General features: G+C 43.1%; 1 protein-coding gene across 1 annotated transcript; it reads right to left on the bottom strand.

The window, feature by feature from the left end:
- Positions 1–367: 367 nt before the first annotated feature.
- On the bottom strand, positions 368–21579 carry LOC107385406 (nuclear factor of activated T-cells, cytoplasmic 2). Its single transcript, XM_015959248.3, has 10 exons — positions 21041–21579; positions 19584–20553; positions 19291–19462; positions 18088–18290; positions 13552–13724; positions 13157–13297; positions 9584–9639; positions 9220–9352; positions 6017–6625; positions 368–708 (listed from the first exon to the last, which is right to left on the bottom strand). The coding sequence occupies exons 1-10, from the start codon at positions 21165–21167 to the stop codon at positions 662–664; spliced, it is 2631 nt and encodes an 876-aa protein (XP_015814734.3). The 5' UTR covers positions 21168–21579; the 3' UTR covers positions 368–661.
- Positions 21580–21684: the final 105 nt, after the last annotated feature.

The following is a 21684-nucleotide window of genomic DNA, read 5'->3' as shown; positions in this document are numbered from 1 at the left end:
TATATATATATATATATATATATATATATATATATATATATATATATATATATATATATATATATATATATATATATGTGTGTGTGTGTGTGTGTGTGTGTGTGTGTGTGTGTGTGTGTGTACACCAGAAAAGCATGTGGGATTATGTTGATTTGATCTTTTAAGTCGTTTCATTAATTAGCTACTAAGAGGCGTGAGCATAGTTGCTCTTGTTGAAGTAAAACTGTAATTGCTGTCCTGCAACACTGATCTGAATTTTATTGTTTAAAAAAATGACATAAGCAGATGGGACAGGATAAATACTAAGATTTCACACACAGATTTGTATTATCAAAATTTATTTGATATCAAATATTTTCTACACGGTTAATAGAGTAATTGTACAGTCATATAAACAGAGAAAAGTCAAAGACATAAAAGATAGAGTATAAAAAATGGCATAATTATCTTTGTAAAGTCTAAAATGTGTGACTGTGTGTAATTTTGACATAAAGTTATGCTTCAGAGGTCAGTTTAAGCTGTGTGAACCTTTGAACCTACATTGATTCAGCTCCAACAATTAGCCTGAAATTTCTCCCTCCACTTTGTGTCACTTGCAAATTACACGCACTGCATAAACTTCAAAAGTGTTAGTCTCCAGAGCTGTAGAAGTGCTGCAGGATCAGTCTCCATTGTGACCTCTCATGTCTCTTTGTATGATGTCATTCACTGTAAAACATTAAAATGAGGAATGAGTAATTTGAAGTTTCACAACAATATCCAGTAAAAAAAAAACAGTAAAAAAAGATTTTGTGTCTTCACTTTTGTACGATTAATATTTTTGTACAATTAATTTTGTACTTTTAAAAATATAAATGAAGATGACAATGATTTACGTAAAACTGCCAGTAGGAGTCTCCAGAGTCCGAGGATGTTATGTTTGTATTTAATGATTGAAAAACAAAAAATACAGTAAATGACAGAGATGTATGAAACAAACATCCGTCATCAGACTCGAACCAGGGATGTTGGGGTTTGTGGCCTTTTTGACATCAGTAATCAGGATTCTCCCACCTGCTTAAAAATAATCTGACTTCAAACAGAAAGGACACCAGTAATGGCCGACACAAAGCATGGCGTACAGACTACAGACAGTCCAGTGCAGTTTTACTTGACGATGCCCTTCAGTAGTTTCTATTACTTCGCTGTTGCCCCAACTTCTTATGAGACCAGAACAAAGAATGTTTTTTAAAACTAGACGTATCAGCATAAATTTGCCTGTACAATTTACTTCCTGTTTCTTTCCACCATCACAGAGTTGTAAACAGAAACTTTCGCCTTCAGCAGAAAGGTAAATTCGTTCTCTCTGCGTGTTGCTGCTTCATATCAGAAATGGCAGTAAACTGTATAAGCTAACTCTAAAGAACAATGTTTGTATGTATAAAGGTTTAGAAAGCATGAGAGAGAGAGAGAGAGAGAGAGAGAGAGAGAGAGAGAGAGAGAGAGAGAGAGAGAGAGAGAGAGAGAGTGTGTGTGTGTGTGTGTGTGTGTGTGTGTGTGTGTGTGTGTGTGTGTGTGTGTGTGTGTGTGTGTGTGAGTGAGTGAGTGAGTGAGTGAGTGAGTGAGAGATAATGGTGAGACAGAAACAGACAGGAAAGTGGATACAAAGGCCTGACAGAAAACCACAGGGTAGGATTTGCAAGCGTACTGTTGCAGTGTGCGTGCGTGCATTGCACTGGACCACAAACACCCATCCCCCAGGCTTCAGAGTGTCTCCTTTAGAGTAGCTGTTTGTATGTTTTTACTGTGTTGTATCCTTTTTTGTTTTTGATTATAATTAATAACCTAATCAATACCATCTATGGCAAATTTGGAAAGACGCCTTTTATATAATGTTAGACCCACTGTTGACATAAAATCATCAATGATTTAAGGTAAAATGCATCAAGCAAGCCTCACTTTTCCCCAAGACACTTTCCATTCAATAATTTTTTTTGCAGCAATAGATCTAATAACAGCATCTAATAACAGTGTGAAGCAGTTTAATACATATTTAAAAGAAGCACTGAGTTGTCATTTAGGCTCACGTTCTGAAGAACTTTAAATTAAAAGTATATAAGATCATTAGAAGAAGAACCTGCAAATTTACATTTGTATTATTTTATTGTATTTCCCCATCTAAACAACTAGTTGCAGGCAGTTTCTGTTTTTTTATTCAAAGGCAATTACCAAAATCATAGGAAAATGAAGATTTTGGCCCACAAATATTCCATAAAAACAAGTGTTGACGGGTTTTCTTTCAGTGTGAAAAGAATGCCTAAAAACCTATTGCCTGTATGCCTCAACAGTCTGGTCATTATTTTTCTAATAATCATGTGATTCGTCTTGGGCTGTAAGAGACAGTTGGGCAGAGATAATATATATATATATATATATATATATATATATATATATATATATATATATATATATATATATATATATACATACATATGCACAACAAAATAATAAACGCAACACCTTTGTTTCTGCTCCGGTTTTTCATGAGATGGACTTAAAGATCTACAATTCATTCCAGATACACAATATTACCATTTCTCTCAAACATTGTTCACAATCAGTCTAAATGTGTGATAGTGAGAACTTCTGCTTTGCTGAGACAATCCATCCCACCTCACAGGTGTGCCACATCAAGATGCTGATCCGACATCATGAGTAGTGCACAGGTGTACCTTATACTGCCCACAATAAAAGGCCACCCTGGAATGTGCAGTTTTGTCTCACAGCAAAATGCCACAGATGCCACAAGCATCGATGGAGCGTGCAATTGGCATACTGACAGCAGGAATGCCAACCAGATCTGTTGCTCGTGCATTGAATGTTTATTTCTCCACCATAAGCTGTCTCCAAAGATGTTTCAGAGAATGTGGCAGTACATCCAACCGGCCTCACAACCGCAGATGACGTGTAACCACACCAGCCCAGGACCTCCATACCCAGCAGGTTCACCTCCAAGTTCGTCTGAGACCAGCCACTCAGACAGCTGCTGAAACAATTGGTTTGCATAATCAAACAATTTCAGCAAAAACTGTCAGAAACCGTCTCAGAGAAGCTCAACTGCATGCTCGTCGTCCTCATCGGGGTCTTGACCTGACTCCCAATTCGTCGCCGTAACAGACTTGAGTGGGCAAATGCTCACATTCGATGGCGTCTGGCATGTTGGAGAGGTGTTCTCTTCATGGATGAATCTCGGTTTACATTGTTCAGGGCAGATGGCAGACAGCGTGTGTGGCCTCGTGTGGGTGAGCGCTTTGCTGATGTCAGTGTTGTGGATTGAGTGGCCCATGGTGGTGGTGGGGTTATGGTATGGGCAGGCATCTGTTATGGACGAAGTACACAGGTGGATTTTATTGATGGCATTTTGAATGCAGAGATACCGTGATGAGATCCTGAGGCCCATTGTTGTGCCATACATCCATGAACATCACCTCATGTTTCAGCAAGATAATGCACGGCCCCATGTTGCAAGGATCTGTACACAATTCTTGGAAGCTGAAAATGTCCCAGTTTTTGCATGGTCAGCATACTCACCGGACATGTCACCCGTTTAGCATGTTTGGGATGTGCTTGACCGGCGTATACGACAGCGTGTACCAGTTCCCACTAATATCCAACAACTTCACACAGCCATTGAAGAGGAGTGGACCAACATTCCACAGGCCACAATTGACAATCTGATAAACTCTATGCAAAGAAGATGTGTTGCACTGCATGAGGCAAATGGTGGTCACACCAGATACTGACCGGTTCTGAGTCCCCAGACCCCCAATAAAGCAAAAAACTGCACATTCCAGGGTGGCCTTTTATTGTGGGCAGTACAGGGAGTGCAGAATTATTAGGCAAATGAGTATTTTGTCCACATCATCCTCTTCATGTATGTTGTCTTACTCCAAGCTGTATAGGCTCGAAAGCCTACTACCAATTAAGCATATTAGGTGATGTGCATCTCTGTAATGAGAAGGGGTGTGGTCTATTGACATCAACACCCTATATCAGGTGTGAATAATTATTAGGCAATTTCCTTTCCTTTGGCAAAATGGGTCAAAAGAAGGACTTGGCAGGCTCAGAAAGGTCAAAAACAGTGAGATATCTTGCAGAGGGATGCAGCAGTCTTAAAATTGCAAAGCTTCTGAAGCGTGATCATCGAACAATTAAGTGTTTCACTCAAAATAGTCAACAGGGTCGCAAGAAGTGTGTGGAAAAACCAAGGCGCAAAATAACTGCCCATGAACTGAGAAAAGTCAAGCATGCAGCTGCCAAGATGCCACTTGTCACCAGTTTGGCCATATTTCAGAGCTGCAACATCACTGGAGTGCCCAAAAGCACAAGGTGTGCAATACTCAGAGACATGGCCAAGGTAAGAAAGGCTGAAAGACGACCACCACTGAACAAGACGCACAAGCTGAAACGTCAAGACTGGGCCAAGAAATATCTCAAGACTGATTTTTCTAAGGTTTTATGGACTGATGAAATGAGAGTGAGTCTTGATGGGCCCGTGGCTGGATTGGTAAAGGGCAGAGAGCTCCAGTCCGATTCAGACGCCAGCAAGGTGGAGGTGGAGTACTGGTTTGGGCTTGTATCATCAAATATGAGCTTGTGGGGCCTTTTCGGGTTGAGCATGGAGTCAAGCTCAACTCCCAGTCCTACTGCCAGTTTCTGGAAGACACCTTCTTCAAGCAGTGGTACAGGAAGAAGTCTACATCCTTCAAGAAAAACATGATTTTCATGCAGGACAATGCTCCATCACACGCGTCCAAGTACTCCACAGCGTGGCTGGCAAGAAAGGGTATAAAAGAAGAAAAACTAATGACATGGCCTCCATGTTCACCTGATCTGAACCCCATTGAGAACCTGTGGTCCATCATCAAATGTGAGATTTACAAGGAGGGAAAACAGTACACCTCTCTGAACAGTGTCTGGGAGGCTGTGGTTGCTGCTGCACGCAATGTTGATGGTGAACAGATCAAAACACTGACAGAATCCATGGATGGCAGGCTTTTGAGTGTCCTTGCAAAGAAAGGTGGCTATATTGGTTGCTGATTTGATTTTGTATTGTTTTTGAATGTCAGAAATGTATATTTGTGAATGTGGAGATGTTATATTGGTTTCACTGGTAAAAATAAATAATTGAAATGGGTATATATTTGTTTTTTGCTAAGTTGCCTAATAATTATGCACAGTAATAGCCGCTAAAACTAAAAACAAACTAAAAACTACTTCCAAAACCATTCAGCTTTGATATTAATGAGTTGTTTGGATTCATTGAGAACATGGTTGTTGTTCAATAATAAAATTATTCCTCAAAAATACAACTTGCCTAAAAATTCTGCACTCCGTGTATAAGATACACCTGTGCACTACTCATGATGTCAGATCAGCATCTTGATGTGGCACACCTGTGAGGTGGGATGGATTATCTCAGCAAAGCACAGGTGCTCACTATCACACATTTAGAATGATTTGTGAACAATGTTTGAGAGAAATGGTAATATTGTGTATCTGGAATGAATTTTAGATCTTCAAGTCCATCTCATGAAAAATCGGAGCAGAAACAAAGGTGTTGCGTTTATATTTTTGTTGAAAGTGAATGTATGTATGTATATATATATATATATATATATATATATATATATATATATATATATATATATATACTCAACAAAAATATAAACGCAACATTATTAAGTTGGCTTTACAGTTGATTTATACAGTGTACAAAACCAAGACAACAGAACAGAGAGGGGAGAACAGTACACCGGAAAACGAAACAAACCAAAAAACTAACATCATTGCGTCATTAAAAAAAACTGCTTCCAAATACAAAATTGTCATCTTAGCTAGACCATGGCCTCTCTCCATCTATAACACCCTCTGATACGAGCTCAGATTTTGCATCCTTGAACATGGCTGTATCTCATCTAACTTTCCAACAGTTTTTCAATCTATCCATCTACAACACATCCACTAAAAAACTCACCATCCTCCAAGTAGGCATAGCTCAGGTTCTCTTGCTTGATTGTTATCCCATCTGGAGCTTTGTCATCATGGCTTCTATTAGCTGATCCAACAGGAATGAATGGCTGCCCGCTTGGTTCTTCTCGACTTCCTGCCTTCACTTGAATATACCTTGAAGGTGGCGACCTTCCCATAGATATTGATGTTTGCCCAAACACCTGATGTCTTGACATCAAACAAGCCTCAAAAGAATCGCCCACCTGTGGACCTTCACCCGGTTTGGCCATGGGGGTCCTGGCACTTGCACACTGGCTGGGAATGGGGGCAGAATGAGACAGAAAGGCGTTGCTGGAGTTGTTGTAACGTTGGTTTGCAGTGTGGTATATCACGGGGTTGTTGATTAGAGCTCCAGCTCTAGACTGGAAATAGATAGGGTCATCAAAAGAATCCGGAGTTGCCATGTGGCCACGTGTGTCTACAGTGGTTAGATGGTACATTGTTGGTGAAACATTCAGAGGTTGAGGGTTGATCTCCTGCTCCAGATGGTGGTAAAGAGACTTCATTGACATTCCAGACTTGGAGCAGCTGTATGAATTCACCTGATACATGTCCAAAGGCTCCGCTTTGATGGCTGAAGAAAAAAGAGAGAATGGAAGCATTAAAATATGACTAAGAATAATACAAAGGGTTCAAATGAAGGCACTTGGACTTTATCGGTTTCCTGAAGATGTTTTACTTCACATCTGAGGTACTTTGTCAATTTTGATGGGAATATCGGGGAGTCAAGTTTATGAACTGTAGCTGTTTGTTGTTTCATGAGCTGAAACTACCTATGAATAGCCTGCCTTCATACCCTGGAGGAGGCATTGATGTTGTTATGTCCTATTGTGTTAGAAGATGTTTCGTTACTCATCCGAGGAACTTTGTCAATTCTGAATGGAATAAGGGAGAGTCGAATTACCATGACCTGGGTGACTGAGAACCTTCACCAGCATGACTAAGATTACATAACACAATTAATACAGTAGATTTGGCATAAGAATGAAATTATGCAGAGGGCAATTTGTTCTTCTGGTATAAAACTGCTCAAAATAGTGAACACTGACATTCGGAGCAGTCCAATCACAGCGTTCTATTGGTTTGGTGGACCAATGACTATGTTGGTGGGCGGTATGTTACTGAAAACACAAAGATGGCGATGGCTTGTTTGAAACAGGTTTCGCATCAGCCTTGGACTATTTAAACTTTGGCTTTTCTTTGGGTCAAGAGCAGACAGAGGTACTTAAGTTTATTTTTAAAAGAGTATGTATTTGCATCTTCTTTGACAGAGTATGGCAGACTGCCTTGTGGACAGACATCCGTAGCCGTGAGTATGTCTTGTTGTTTATTATCCAATAGTATGCAGAGACAGTTTGAAAGACAACCATAGATCCTGCCTCACAACTGAGAGCTGTCAATGGGCCGTGGCCAGATTATATATTCACATATATAGGATGGCTTTCCAAGCTAACCAGAACCCGCATTGCCAGAGTAAAGGAGATAGTGCTAAACACCAGTCACCGTTTTCTACATCCAAACATTTATTGTTCCTGTAACTTCAAATGGTGTTTTTATTTTTATTTTTTTGGGGGTAGTTTGTCCTAAAGTTGAAGTGGTAGCAGCCGGCTGTTTCTCCATCTTCGATATTATTAACCTCTCAAACCAGTGGTGTTCTGTTGCAAAATGTGCGTAATGATTAAAGGAGGAAGTGCGGTGGTTCGTTGAGACCAATTGTTCAGTCGTTGCTTTCAGTGTGAGCCATGTCATTGGCCGAGGTTTTTCCAGCACCCCCTCCAAGGTCTCCAAAAAGGGCGGTTAATCTGAACCGTAGTTTAGTGCATAAGCACAGACCACATTCAGAACCCGTCCCTCTACACGTAGGCAGAGGGAGGCTAACCTCTCGTTCACTGGGGTAAACCCCAATGTACAGGAACCAAGATGGCGGGAAACTAGTATGCCCACCCCTGCTTGGCGCCTCTCAGTGGGAGCAACTCCAGAGTGGTAGAAAGTCCAACCCCTCTCAAGAAAACTGGTTCCAGAGCCATGCATTGAGGTGAGTCCGACTATGTCTAGTCGGAACCTCTCAACCTCACACACCAACTCAGGCTCCTTCCCCACCAGAGAGGTGACATTCCTTGTGCCAAGAGCCAGCTTCTGTAGCCAAGGATCAGACCGCCAAGGTCCCCCACCCTTGACTACCACCTGTCACACACTGCACCCAACCCCTTTGGCCCCTCCCATGAGTGGTGAGCCCATGGGAAGGGGGACCCATGTTTCCTCTTCGGGCTGTGCCCGGCCGGGCGCCATGGGTGAAAGCCTGGCCACCAGTGCTCGCCAATGTGCCCCACCTCCAGGCCTGGCTCCAGAGGGGGGCCCCGGTGACCCACGTCTGGGCGAGGGAACACGGTTTCCATTTATATAATTCATTATAAGAGGTCTTCGGGCTGCTCTTTGTCTGATCCCTCACCTAGGACCTGTTTGCCATGGGTGACCCTACCAGAGGCATAAAGCCTCAGACAACTTAGCTCCTAGGATCATTGACACTCAAACCCTTCCACCACAGTAAGGTGACAGCCCAGCCTATGTTAGCGTATATTTGAGTATGATTGTAAGAGGCATGAAAACATATTTTATGCTAGCTTGTTTTGCAGATTTGCCATCATAGCTTCAAGACCGTACCAAGTGTGGAGGTAATTTGGACGTGAGCACTGTGTTTAGTTGTTTGGGATGATAATGAAAACAATGGTTGAACTTCCCCCAGTACATTAAACACAGGATACTTGTTCTCAAAATGAAACTCGTGTTCTGACTACTGTGGGCTGCAAAAAATATGTTGAGCGATTATAATGTGGATGGGTTTATCACAGCAGTCTAAAGGAAGCTTCTAGATGGAAACGACATTAATCTGTTTTGAGGTTGAAGCATCAAGCAACCAGATCAAATCTAAAATCTGACATTTTTCTGTATTTGCCTCTAATTCATTTTAAAGGTAGAGCTCTGACACATATCCTTTTAAAAATGCAATTGTTTTACACTAAGCGCATCTTCATCAGTGTCCCTTTGTGTTGTCCTCATAACCAAAGTGGACTAAAGATGTTTAAGTTTCTCAAACATTCAGATTACAGTCCCCACCCCACCTCCCAGTAATGTGAAACCAGGATGGCAATCACGCAAACACATACACACCTATCACTGGAGTGTAGATGAAGTGTTGAGGCTGGCTGCGTTTCTTCTTCCCATTAACAACGTAGAAGTTGACTTTGGCCGGTTGGCAAATTTTTCGGTCTCGGTAAGGAGGGACTTCAACGAACAGCATGTTCTAGAGTTTGAAAAAGAAGTCACATTGAAAAAAACAAGCAGATTAATTAATTTATAAGACATTAAAATGAACATAGCAGGCTTTACTTTCACTTTTCAGACAATGTTGCTGTTTACCTCTTTATACTCTTTAAAAATCATTAGTTGAAATGCAAAAAATATACATAAGATAAAACATGGGTTATGTGAGTTTGCATATTATGTAAAAAAAAAATGGAGAACTGAAGCTTACAGCTTGGGTTTTGTCTCTGTCCACAGTGGCTTCAACTTCCCAGATTTGTTGACCATCTAAAAGGGAAAAAATATAAATATCAAAAAGAAAATAAAAAAGAAATAGCCTAATATAAGAATTTAGAAAGTCAACTTCTACAGTCATTTAATTCACATGGAGTAAGTAAATGCCTAAAAGATATTTCTGCATGTTAATAACCAACACTTTAGGACTTATTTGCTTAATCAAATCTCTGTTGTTGTCATACACAAAGCTTATTTTTGAAATGTTTCTGGTATGCTGGTAAATTTCTGTTTCTGTCTATAGATAACCAAGCTCATTTTTCTAAAAACACAACATTTCACTAAGAAAAAGAAAGAAAAGAGAGGTGTATTTTTGGTGGGAAAAGGTAGATTTCTAATAGTTGATTTCAATCCAGTTATGCATTATGTGAAGACATTGGTTCACATAATGATAAACAACGGAAACAAGCTGAACTCTTTTAAGTCTGTTTCACTCCCACCTCAGTTTTAACCTGCAGCTTCTCTGTTAGCCCACGCATAACAAAAAAAAAAAAAAAAAAAGGAAAGTCTCTGCATTATGTTCATCTAACCACATCCTGTTACACAAAACAACCAAGCAGCAGAGAGGTTTTATGAGATATGAACCTTAGCCATCCTGATCTCAAACTAACTAACCCAACTCCTCTGTGTTGGCTAAAAGAGCCCCAACAAGGTGAGAAATTTCCATCATAAATAAACACAAGTAGTCATTTCCAGTCAAAAGTGCAATAGTTAAAACAGCATGGTTTGTTTTGTCAAAATTGAAAGTGTAGGTTGCTGGAGGACATGCCCCACGTAAGCTGATGTTTCCCAGGTGACATGCAAATAATCTAAAAATAAAGATACTAAAGACGTAGATGAGCACCTTCAATAAAAATACTGGTAGGCCACAGATTATTATTATTAGCCTATTTTAATCACAGCTGCAACTCTGGAACTAAATATAGCCACATAAAAATCACACGTCAATACAAAATACAATAGGAATCATTGTAAAAGCAACTCAGAACAGTTTATAGAGAACACAGGCAATGTCATGCTTTTTTAAAAAACTATAAAACTAATCTACATGAGATATTGCTCAAGGTCATGCATTTGCTTCTAAAACCTCTCCTTTCCAGCTCAAGAGAAGAATGAAGACAGAGGACTCTTTCTTTTTAATAAATCAAAGAACTCTATTTTTAATAAAGCTAATCAAACAAAGTGTTAGTCAATAATAAGATGTTGACCAATCTGTTAAATGGCAATGTTATGATTAGTAAGTTTTAATGAGTAATATGACTTTAATCTAGCTGCGCTAGAAATCTTGATACATGTAATGTAAACGCATGACACATTGCTTTTACTCATCCAATCGGAACCTTCCTTTCTGACGTGTGGCATAGTCTCTGTGGTGTTTATAAATCTGTCCAACTTTGACTCGACCGTAAATCAAAACATCCAGATTAATAAAACCAGTCCCACACCATCTTAGTTCAGTTCACCGTATTCTAAGAGAAGTATCGGACCGGCCACCCGGACTTCCTTTTTAAGCAAAGAACCAACAAGCTGGATAAAATCTGTTGCATTTTACCAACCAAGCAACGGTTCCTTTCAGAATAAAAGCTGAACTCACTGACCCTCCAGGCCCATCTGACGCTGTCAACCAACTGTCGCTTTTTACCTGGAGACAATCCAAAGACTAGTCTGTCGTACTGCTGACGCTGTTTCATCGGCTCCGGTACCGAAAGGGGGGTCCGAGGACCTGGCATTCTGGATCTGTACGGAGGTATCATTCTAAGGGTATGTGTGGAGCGACAAAATGGCGTCTCATGTGTTTATGAAACTCCGATCATAGCGTAAGAGCAAAACATCACTTCATCATTCAGACTTGCTTCTCCGGATACGAGAGTTCTGATGACAACATCACACACACATACACCATTCATCTCACGTCAAATTCACACCAAGGTCCATCCATTCACTTAGAATTTAGAGTTAGTCTTGTTTAAAATTGTTTAGAAATAAATCTTCTTAAACATTTCAACGGTTACTCTCTCTTCTCTTGTCTCTCAGTTAATACGAAGTGTTACATAATCCCTGCAATAAAAAGTTCCAATCTTCTGGTTAAAAGTACCTAAAGATCCACAAGATAGATTTCATATTTACTATGGAATCTCATGTCTTATGGTTCATTATATATGTAAATTAAACCCTTACAGTGATAAAGGGGACCCCAGAGGGACGCGAAGGACGCAATCGAACGCCTTCTACGAATCTACAAAACACATGTAGATCGGTTGGGTGAACTCCCACGCACCCTCCACGATCCCGCTCAAGGTATAGGTTCCACGGCCGGGACAAAAATCTCATTGCTCCTCCTGAATCTGAGGTTCAGCCATCAGATGGACCCTCCTCTCCAGAACCCCTGCATAGACCTTACCAGGGAGGCTCAGGAGTGTGATCCCCCAGTAGTTGGAACACACAGAGGAGTTTTATAACCACCCCAGTGACCTCGGCACCAGAGATTGGAGAGTCCAATCCAAAGTTGCTCCATGCTCTCATTGAACTCCCACATGTGGGTTTTTGCCTCCGTGACCACCCGAGCCGCATTCTGCTTGGACTGCCAGTACCCATCAGCTGGCTCTGGAGTCCCACAGGCTAAAAAGACCTGATAGGACTCTTTCTTCAGCTTGACAGCATCCCCAACCGCCGGGGTCCACCAGCAGGTTCGAGGGCTGCCACCTTGACAAGTACTGATAACCCCATGGCCGCAGCTCTGGTCAGCCACCTCGACAATGGAAGCATGGAATATATGGCCCACTTGGACTTCTCTCGAGACGTGTTTGAAATTCTGTCGGAGGTGGAATTTGAAGATCCTTCTGACAGGAGGCTCCGCCAGAAGTTCCCAGCAGACGAATACGTTTATGCTTGCCAGGTCTGACCAGCTTCCTCCCCCACTATCAAAACCAACTTACCACCAGGTAGTGGTCAGTTGACAGCTCCGCCCCTCTCTTCACCCAAGTGTCCAAGACATGTGGCCGCAGATCTGATGAAACAACTACAAAGTCAATCATCGAACTGTGATCAGACCGCCAAGGTCCCTGACTTCAGCCACCACCCAAAACACAATGCACCCAACCCCTTTGGCCCCTCCCAAGAGGGGACCCACGTCTCCTCTATGGGCTGTGCCCGGCTGGGCTCCATGGGTAAAAGCCTGGCCACCAAGTGCTCGCCAACGTGCCCCAACTCCAGGGCTGGCTCCGGGGGAAGGGGGGGGGTGGGGGGGGGGGGGGGTGACCCACGTCCAGGCGAGGGAACACGGTTTTCATACAGTATATGTTTTTCTACATAAGGGGTCTGTCTATAGGCTGCACTTTGTCTTACTAATGTGTACCAAAAAAAATGTATGCATAATTTGTGTTCACAAGGGAGGTGAAAATCACGCAATCTCACCATATCAAATTTGTCTTTTGAAATCTTAATTATTTTGATGTCTTTACAACCTTGGAAGATAAGTAGATTTAAAATGAGTATATACATAATATCTCACCTTGTGTCTTCTCAGAGAAGATCACCTTTGAAGCAGATGTGAAATTCTGTCCAGTTAGGACCATCTGCTGACCGCCATGTACGGAGCATCGGTCCAGATCCTGCCGCTCAACCGCAGGGAACTCCTGAGCTGAGCGCTGAGCTGTGGAAACACAAAGACAACGCTACGTGCAAATAACCACAAAAAGAAAACAGCATTTTAGGGTAGCTTGATTTTGGTATTTTGTTTATTTATTTATTTCTAGCAGCAGAAGAAGAGCCTTTGTGTTGGTAAATTATGCCGTTTGTTTGCAAGCGTGTCTGTCTGCAGAATTATGCAAATATTTCTGCTGTATTACAACAAAAGCTTGTCCTCCTCGTTCTGTCTCTATTAATAATTAATTCAACATGTCTTACAGCATTCAATTCGGTGAGAGGTGACCTGAAGAGACACGAGGTGACCTCCAGGCTCAGGGATGTGAACACGAAACACCAAACGCACTCGTGTGTTTTTTCGTCCGATGTCCGTCTCACCGTTCCTCAGTTCAATGTCTGCGTTTCTCAGCTTCAAGATCCCAACACAGTCGATCCTATGCAATTAAAAAAGATCCAGTAAAATGTTTGCCAACTGTTATTAACTATTCTATTTAACATGTTAAATACAATTAATTAATTAGAAATAAAATAACGCGTTAGTAAAAACTAACTCATTTTACCCTTTGGGCCCAAATATAGCATCAAATTAAACTTTACATCACATGCCCTAAATATCAATACATATCGTCACGCTGCACCTCTAAAAACACCTCGGCTGGTCTGGGTGGGGGCCTAGGGGCTCGGGGTGTGGGGGTGGCCGGCCCCGTGGGGGGATCTGGGCGGGGCCTTGGGGGTCAGGTCCTGACATGTATGTTGCCGGGGAGAAGGCAGGAACATGCAGCAGTGCCTGACTCTGGTTCAGGGGCCTCGGGTAGACCTTGGCTCCTCTGCTGTCCCATCACAGGGGAGGGGGAAGTCCAGGAGGGGGAGAACCCAACCTTACCTGGATGTCCTATGTCTTTTATAGTCCGGAAGTTGTGCAAATGCAGGGATGGGCGTAGATATTCTGTTGGGGGTTGGGCTGGGTTGGTGCCCTCGGACTCTGTGAGGCTCTGTGATGCTGCTGCTTTGGGCCCTGGCAGGATGGGCTGGGGTCTCCATGCTCTAGGCGGCATTTTGACAACAGAGGTGCCTATTGGAGCCAGTGGGGGAGCTGGCTCCCTGGAGGGCTAAGCCAAACCAGCCATTCCTCCCCATCCCCACACATTTCTCTCCTCCTGCTCCCTCACATCATCACACAAACATGCACATAGGACCCTGGGGGTGGACAAGTCAGGGACTGCGGGTATGGACCCCATTTCCACATTCGTGTGGCAACCTGCCCCCCAATTTTATCTGCACCTTAAACATTTTCACCAACGACATTCCACGCAAACACACACTTAGGGCCTTGGGAGTGAGCACATCCAACAGCATTTGGCAGGGGGATTTCTCTGCCTCATCCCAAGTGCCGGTGCCCACTTCCAACTTTAAACTGCACTTAGACACTGAGGGCTATGGGTGCAAGTGGGGTGGTGTGGTGGCATCAGCTGGCATAGGCCAGACGATGCCTGCACTGCCCGCTCACCACAGCCATGGAATACACCTCATCAACACTCGCTAACACCATATTGGAGCAGGTGGAGGGAGACTAGGGGTCTAAGCACACCTCTGTTGTCACTTGGCTTCCTGGGGCTGGAGGCCAGGAGGGAGATCCGGCCCTCCGGTTGGGGTATGGGGTGGTGGATTGCTGTGCTCAGCGTTGGGCGGGGGAGCCTGCTCATCAGAACCCCAGCAGAAAGGGTCGAACTCTTGGAACCGGTAATGGTTGTACCCCATGTGCACAAGTACCGGGACCAAAGTGAATAGGGTGTGTATGGGGAGCATGAGTGGGTGTCCGGCATGCATTTTTGAAAGTCTTTGGTTGTATGTGCATGTGTGAGCATGAGGCAGGGAATGTGTGACTGTGTTTGTGTACGACTGTACATGTCAGGTGGGGCCTTTGACTCCTCCCTTCTCCTGGGACTTCTTTTGGTGATATAGATCTTCGTCTCCCCTCTCCCTGCCACACCTGGTGTGGAGTGCGATGCCTTGGTCTGCCTGGGTCATGGCTCCTGGGTCAGGGAGTTTAAGATTTTTGGCATCTGCCTGACCAATCCTCGTGGCTGCCTGGTGAGGTCTGGGTCCCTGGGCTCTGCTGGGTCCCCAGCGGCGGTGGTCGCACCTCGGTCCCGGGTCATTGGGTCCCGGTCTCGGCTGGCTAGGGGGTGGGAGGCTGCGGGCGGGCCTGTGGGCTTGCCGCCGATATCTCCCGGGACTCTGCCGGCTGCTGGTTATGGCCCCCCGGGGCGATCCTCTGCGCCTCTCGAGGGGAGCAGGGGCTTTTCCGGTCGCAGTCTCACTGGAGTTCCTGTGCTCTGGGGCAACTCCTGGATCTCTGGGACTTGGAGCTCCCTCCGTCTCCTACACATCTTTAGGGAGCAGATCTGTGGCCCCTCACACTCTCTATTGGACGCTTCTATAGAGAAACCTTACATAAATAAGCGCGTGTACACACACAGGTGCTCACATGGTGCTCTCATAAGAATGGACTTGGGCACGTTCAACACAGGTCTTAAGGCTATGGTGGGCACTTAATGCACTGTGATTTGTTATCGTGTGACTGTTCAGTTAAACAACGTTGATTATATATTTCTTCAACAAGCTGACGCAGTGATAGCTTGATCTTGTTGTATTGTTGTTGTGTCCCAATTTTTTTGTTTTTTGCTTTTTTTTCTTCTCTCTTTCTGCAGGTCTATAAGCAGATTCTTGTTCATTATTGTTTATTTTTGTGGAACACCCCCACCATCTTTTGTCTCTTCCTTTCTCTTTCACCTCTGTCTCCGTGTCTGGTCGGAATTAAAAAGCATTCAAAAACAACAATTAAGTTTTGAGTATCAGGCATGACATTAAAAGCAGACGCTTTGATGCTCCACCTGAGAGTAAATCTGTAAGGCTTGTTACCAGCATTCAGACATCAATTCTGTTTGCTTCACAGCCAGACAGGACACACACACACAAAAAAACAAACAAAAAAAAAAAATACACCTCGGCTACAAGACCATGCAAACATTTCTTTCTGTGATCCAAATACATCTAAAACTACGAGTGTTCGGAAATCCCTCATCATGGTAAAATTTCATTTTACACACATTCTATCCACTCATTTTGAAGCTAAGGCCCTGCTAATTCTACACATGTATGTCCCTACACTCTAAACCAAAGCTTCACAGAGACAAAAGCCAGAGAACATCAAAAAACAGAATTTTTCCCCCCAGCAGATCTTCAAAAGTTTCATATCATTGATGCTCATTTCATCCAAACTGCCTTATCAATAACTATTAACTCTACCTCCTTTGTCACACTGAAAACAGTTTAGATGGAAATCAAATAGCCTGTATTTTATATAGCGCCGTTTAGAATCCTGGAGCCCCCCAAGGTGCTTTACAACACAATCAGTCATTCACCCATTCACACATGCATTCACACCCTGGTAGTGATGAGCTACATTGTAGCCACAGCTGCCCTGGGGCGCACTGGCAGAGGCGAGTTTGCCGTACACAGGCACCACCGGTCCATCCGACCACCACCAGCAGGTGGGGTGGGTTAGCCCTCCCACTGTCCTAATGGGTGTGACCCTGTGAGGAACTTCCCTCGCAGGGTCACCCATAAAGACAGTGGGAGGGTTAAGTGTCCTGCCCAAGGACACAACAGCAACAGACTGCGCGGGGCTTGAACCTGCAACCTTCCAATTATGGGGCGAGCACTTGACTCCTGTTCCACCGTCAACCCCTCCCCCCCTTTCCGTTTCCTGGTTTGTGCTTGTCTGTTTTATGACAAGTGTCATTGGCTGACTAAGCTGTCAATCTAATTTTGGTGCGTAATGCTTCATTCTATTGGCCCTAACAATGCACAAGAACTGTCAATCATTTGAATTAACCAATCAGTCACAGAGGTAGAAGGCTGTGTAGTGTAGCTTCTGGAATAGCTCCAGCCTATGCCAGCAGCCCTTTTTTTTACGCATGATGCGTAGTCATGTGTATGGAAACACAATTTATTTATTTATTAAATTTTTAATGAAAAGAGCCTGAGTTTGCAATAATAATGTCCATGTCTATTGTTTGATTTGATTTAAAAATAGCTTAATTAATTAAAAATAGATTAATTAATTATAAAGACTTTAATTACTTAGATTAATATTTTTCAGCAAATCTCACCCCTAAGTCTTTTCTTTAAAAGTAGCTTCTAAAAGTATTTCATTATTATCTTTTTTCATTTACATTTTAATTCTGATGATGCTGTGGCTGCTGCCTGTGTCAGTTAAACAATTTCCCTTGAGAAATAATGAAGACCTATTTCTTAAAGTTAACGTTCATGTTTCAGAACCATGCTTTTTGCTACCGTTTTTCAGTGACTCATCAAACGTTTCTGCTGCTGCAAACACACACGGTCTGATAAGTGTTTCTTGGAAAAACTCTCCAACACACAGGAAGTGATACATTTCTTGTTTCCGTCAGCAGAAAACATCGGGGTTCTGGGAGCAAAAGAGCTGATTTTTGCCCTCACAAGAAGCCACGGCCTGCAGGGTGAATGCAGAAAAGTCACACTTTCAGAACAGAAAGGAGATAATAATAAACCAAAAAACTGCTCAGACAACCGGGGTTATTGTTTCTGTCACTCTCTGAGATGCAAATGGTGCCGTGACGTTTGCAGATTTGCTTAAAAAGAATCAGGTCACAGGTGGCTGACTTGCAGTGATATGTTGACACCACTTCAGATCATTTAATTAAAAGGTTAATGTGTGAGTTTAATTTCTGAGCAAATCATGGTTTTACTCACATCACCCTCATGTGGTTCTTTGGCTCAAGAGGGATCTCCAACACCTTAGTCCTGGTGATCATCCTCTCCAAGCTGGGAGTGGTGACAGTCTTCCCGGTGATGCGATGCACCTGGTAGAAGGCGTGAGGTTTCAGGATCTTCTCATCTGCTGTTCCGATGAAGACCTGCAGCCCCAGTGGATCCATGCCCTGGTACCCACGAAGCTAACAAAAGCAGCAAAACAATTAAAATAAACCGTTTCTGGGAAGTCATTCTGATTCGGATGATGATTTCACAAGCTAGCAAACTGGCAAAGCAAGAACTCTGATTTGCATAGTCTGATCATGTGGCGCTGCAAGAAACCCAACACAAATTATTTTTTAAAGGTATGGTCTATTCATCTAATCAATACATTTGCAGTGGTCTCTATTAGGAATGAATGCCTTGTAAGTCATTCTTGAGAGGGGGATATACCGGTGCACCATTTGTAGGAACTAGCAGGGACCCACATCACAACTAAGCTTCAGACGGTAGGTTTTGGAGCCTTATTTCCTGATATTTGGTCATCTCGCCTCAGATTGGATAACAACGACGTGGCTCTACCACTGCCTTTCCACGTAGATGTTTTGTCTCCACAAATAACACAAGCCAGCTGGAGCTTCTGATGTGTGGTGAAGTTGCTAATGCTAACGGTTAGGTTCTACTAGTCGATTATATTCTCTGCTGTTTCCTGCATGCTAAACCAACAAGAGCCTTCCCCATCGTGAGCCAAGATGGGTGAGTCCCAGTGACAGTGTGACGTAGATCTGTCATGATTTTTCACCGTCTAGTTTCAGTCAGAAGCTATGCAGGAGATAGGTGTAGGAGACTATTTTCATGTTCAGCCCGCATGAAAATTTCAGAATGACTGATTATAATCAGCAATAACCATAAAAAAAGAATTTTTAGTGAACCACACCTTTAACTCAATAAAGCGTTCAGTACAGAAGACCATTTGTTAAGATTTGTATGATGGAATTTTTCAGTTTTTCCTTGGTGTCTTTGTTTCAGCAGATTTGAACAATCTGCAACTTTGTCATCATCACTGAGGGAGAAGTGCAGTACGAGGCTCTTTTTCATTTGCATTACAGTCCCATCAACAATACATTAACCAGAAAATACCACCCATATCTACAACCTCACACTCCAATTTCTTTTCTTATTTATACACATAATTCAACACACCTGGACCTCGGGATGTCCTCCATTAGGCGTTTTCACGGCTCCTCGACTGCCCTCGGTCTCATAGTGAGCTCTGTGGTGGGATCGGGGCTGCTGATGGATCACAAGCTCATACTGGCCACTTTGACTAGGCAAAGCTCGCTCCAAGGAGGGAAGGGGAGCCATAGGGAGACCACTGAGGAAGAGGAGAGGATGAGAACATTTAAGCAAATATGAATAAAGAAACCTCACTGTTTGCTAATCTTGTAACAACTTATTGATAATGTATTAATAAGGACATAAGACAAACAAAACACCTGAATGTGGGTCTTTCAGCATGATTAACTGGTTGAGTGAGAGGCCACACAGCTGGAACCATGTAAAATGTCTCAGATTTGACCTCAGGTGCAAACCTGTTGGTCCTCTCGTGCTCACTGTCCCAGTCATACTCTGCATAAACACACTCCTGTCTTTGGGCTTGTGCAAGTGTGCATTTAACCCCTGCTGGATGCACTGTTCTGGAGAGGGTGGGGTTGAGGTTGCTCAGTATCTCCTCCAGAGCTTGCGGGGATGTCTGGGAAAGGGGCTGAAACTCAGGTTGGGCCTGATACTGTGGAGCGTAGTAAGACTGCTGGTTGTGGGGTGATGGGATGGGACTGGGGCTCCGGGAGCGCTGCTTGACAGGTGTGCCCCCCTGAAAGGTGTGGGCTGGATCAAACGAGCGCTTTCCTTTAGGTGAGGTGGAACGTGGGCGGTGGTGGGGAAGCGGTGAGGTGGAGCGTTGGTGATGAGGCTGGAGGAAGGTCTCATCGGTGATGCTGTTGCGAGGCGAGGTTCCTGGAGAGGAGTGGGCAGAGGAAGTGCGAATGTTCTGCAGACCGGGGCAGAGGTCCAGAGCAGGCAACGATGTGCCATAGTTGCCTCCATTTGGTGGCGAGACTCCAGGTGAAGTCTGGGGGGAACAAACATCAGCTGGCCAGCCTGTGGAGGAGTTACTGCTGGTGGGGCTGACACAGTCCCTGTAGGCTCCTAGAGCATTGGAGCCAGGGCTCAGCTCCATAATTTTAGAGCTGAAAGAATCGCCCGACAGAGTGATCTCAATCCTGGGGCTGGGAGCAGGAATAGTGCTCGCCCTTGACGTCAGCCCTAGGGTTTCTCCAGCAAAATCTTGAGCACATGCATCTTGGTTTGGCAGCGGCTCTGCTAAGGTGGAGATGTAAGCAGCGTGATGGTCGACCACCAGCAGAGGAGGCTGGCTGTCATTCTGAAGGAGAGCCCCCGGGTCATCTGTCAGTCACCAAAGAAAGCATTCATCAAACTACAGAGCTTATAAACACTTTATTACAAATCAGATTCATTTATGGAAATTCATTTGAATAATTGTGCATATTTTCTTTGAGTAAATGCAAATATTTCGTTCACATGTTTCCAACTCCTAGCAGTGTAATTCAGACATTTAGCTCTAATTGTCTCATTTTAAACAAATCATAATCTGTATTTTAAATTAGAACTACATTATTTCAATATGAAGTATTTTTATACTTTAAACCCCAAAAATCCCATCAGCAAAATATTTTAATAAAGTATTTTATTTTATGTAATGAATGGATCTTTGACTTGATGTGTAAATTAAAATACTAGTGTATTCACCCATTTTCGAACGTCTTCCTGAGCAAATATATATATATATATATATATATATATATATATATATATATATATATATATATATATATATATATATATATATAAAAGAGTGATTTTGTTCACACACCTTTGACGCAGCTTGTAGGGAAGTCTTCTCCGGCTGGATTGTACAGAAACAGGTCTGAGAAGTCCAGCTCCTGCTGGCTGATGTCCTGCCCAAGCCCCTCGTTAAGCCCCAAGCCTCCAGAAGTCATCACCAGTTTTAAATCAGTGGATTTTCACCCCTCAAGAGTTCCTTTAAAGTACTTTTGTCCGCAAACACCTGTTAGGTATTGCGCACGGACCGGAAACATGAAATAAATGACGTGAATTACCCGCCTAAAGTCAGAGCAGCTGCTCAAATAAATCATTTAAAGAAAAAGAGCGAGCGCTTCCTGACAGCGACGACGACGACGACGATGATGATGATGATGATGATGATGCAGACAGGTGAACCTAGGCGTGTCTGTACGCGTGCAACCTCTTACTGTGTGTATGTATAGTTCACTTCAGCTGGTTCATTGTTTTACTGCAGCAAGGAGGACGTTTAGTGTTTCTCTAAAAGGAAACATCGATTTTTAGCATCTTTAAGCAATTTATTTACAGTTTTTACATCAGAATGTTCTATAATGTAGCAAGTTAGAAATAAAAACAAAACGAACAAAAATTTCTAAATGCGCGGCGGTTTCATCCAAATGTAATGCTTTAAAAAGTATTACAATCTAAGCTTGT

Source organism: Nothobranchius furzeri, chromosome 3 (assembly GCF_043380555.1).
Source record: "Nothobranchius furzeri strain GRZ-AD chromosome 3, NfurGRZ-RIMD1, whole genome shotgun sequence".
NCBI classification, from domain to species: domain Eukaryota; kingdom Metazoa; phylum Chordata; class Actinopteri; order Cyprinodontiformes; family Nothobranchiidae; genus Nothobranchius; species Nothobranchius furzeri.
Note: the sequence above shows the minus strand (reverse complement) of the source record. Positions and strands in the feature narration are given on the sequence as shown.

Bases quoted from the DNA above. Each gene is read 5' to 3' on its own strand.
- LOC107385406 (XM_015959248.3), bottom strand. From the start codon at position 21,167: ATGACTTCTGGAGGCTTGGGGCTTAACGAGGGGCTTGGGCAGGACATC. The intron at 19,463-19,583 runs GTGTTTTGTTTG...CCTCTTCCTCAG, and splicing joins GCTGAAAGACCCACATTCAG to TGGTCTCCCTATGGCTCCCC. The intron at 18,291-19,290 runs GTGTGTTGAATT...TGCTTTTGTTAG, and splicing joins GAGGACATCCCGAGGTCCAG to CTTCGTGGGTACCAGGGCAT.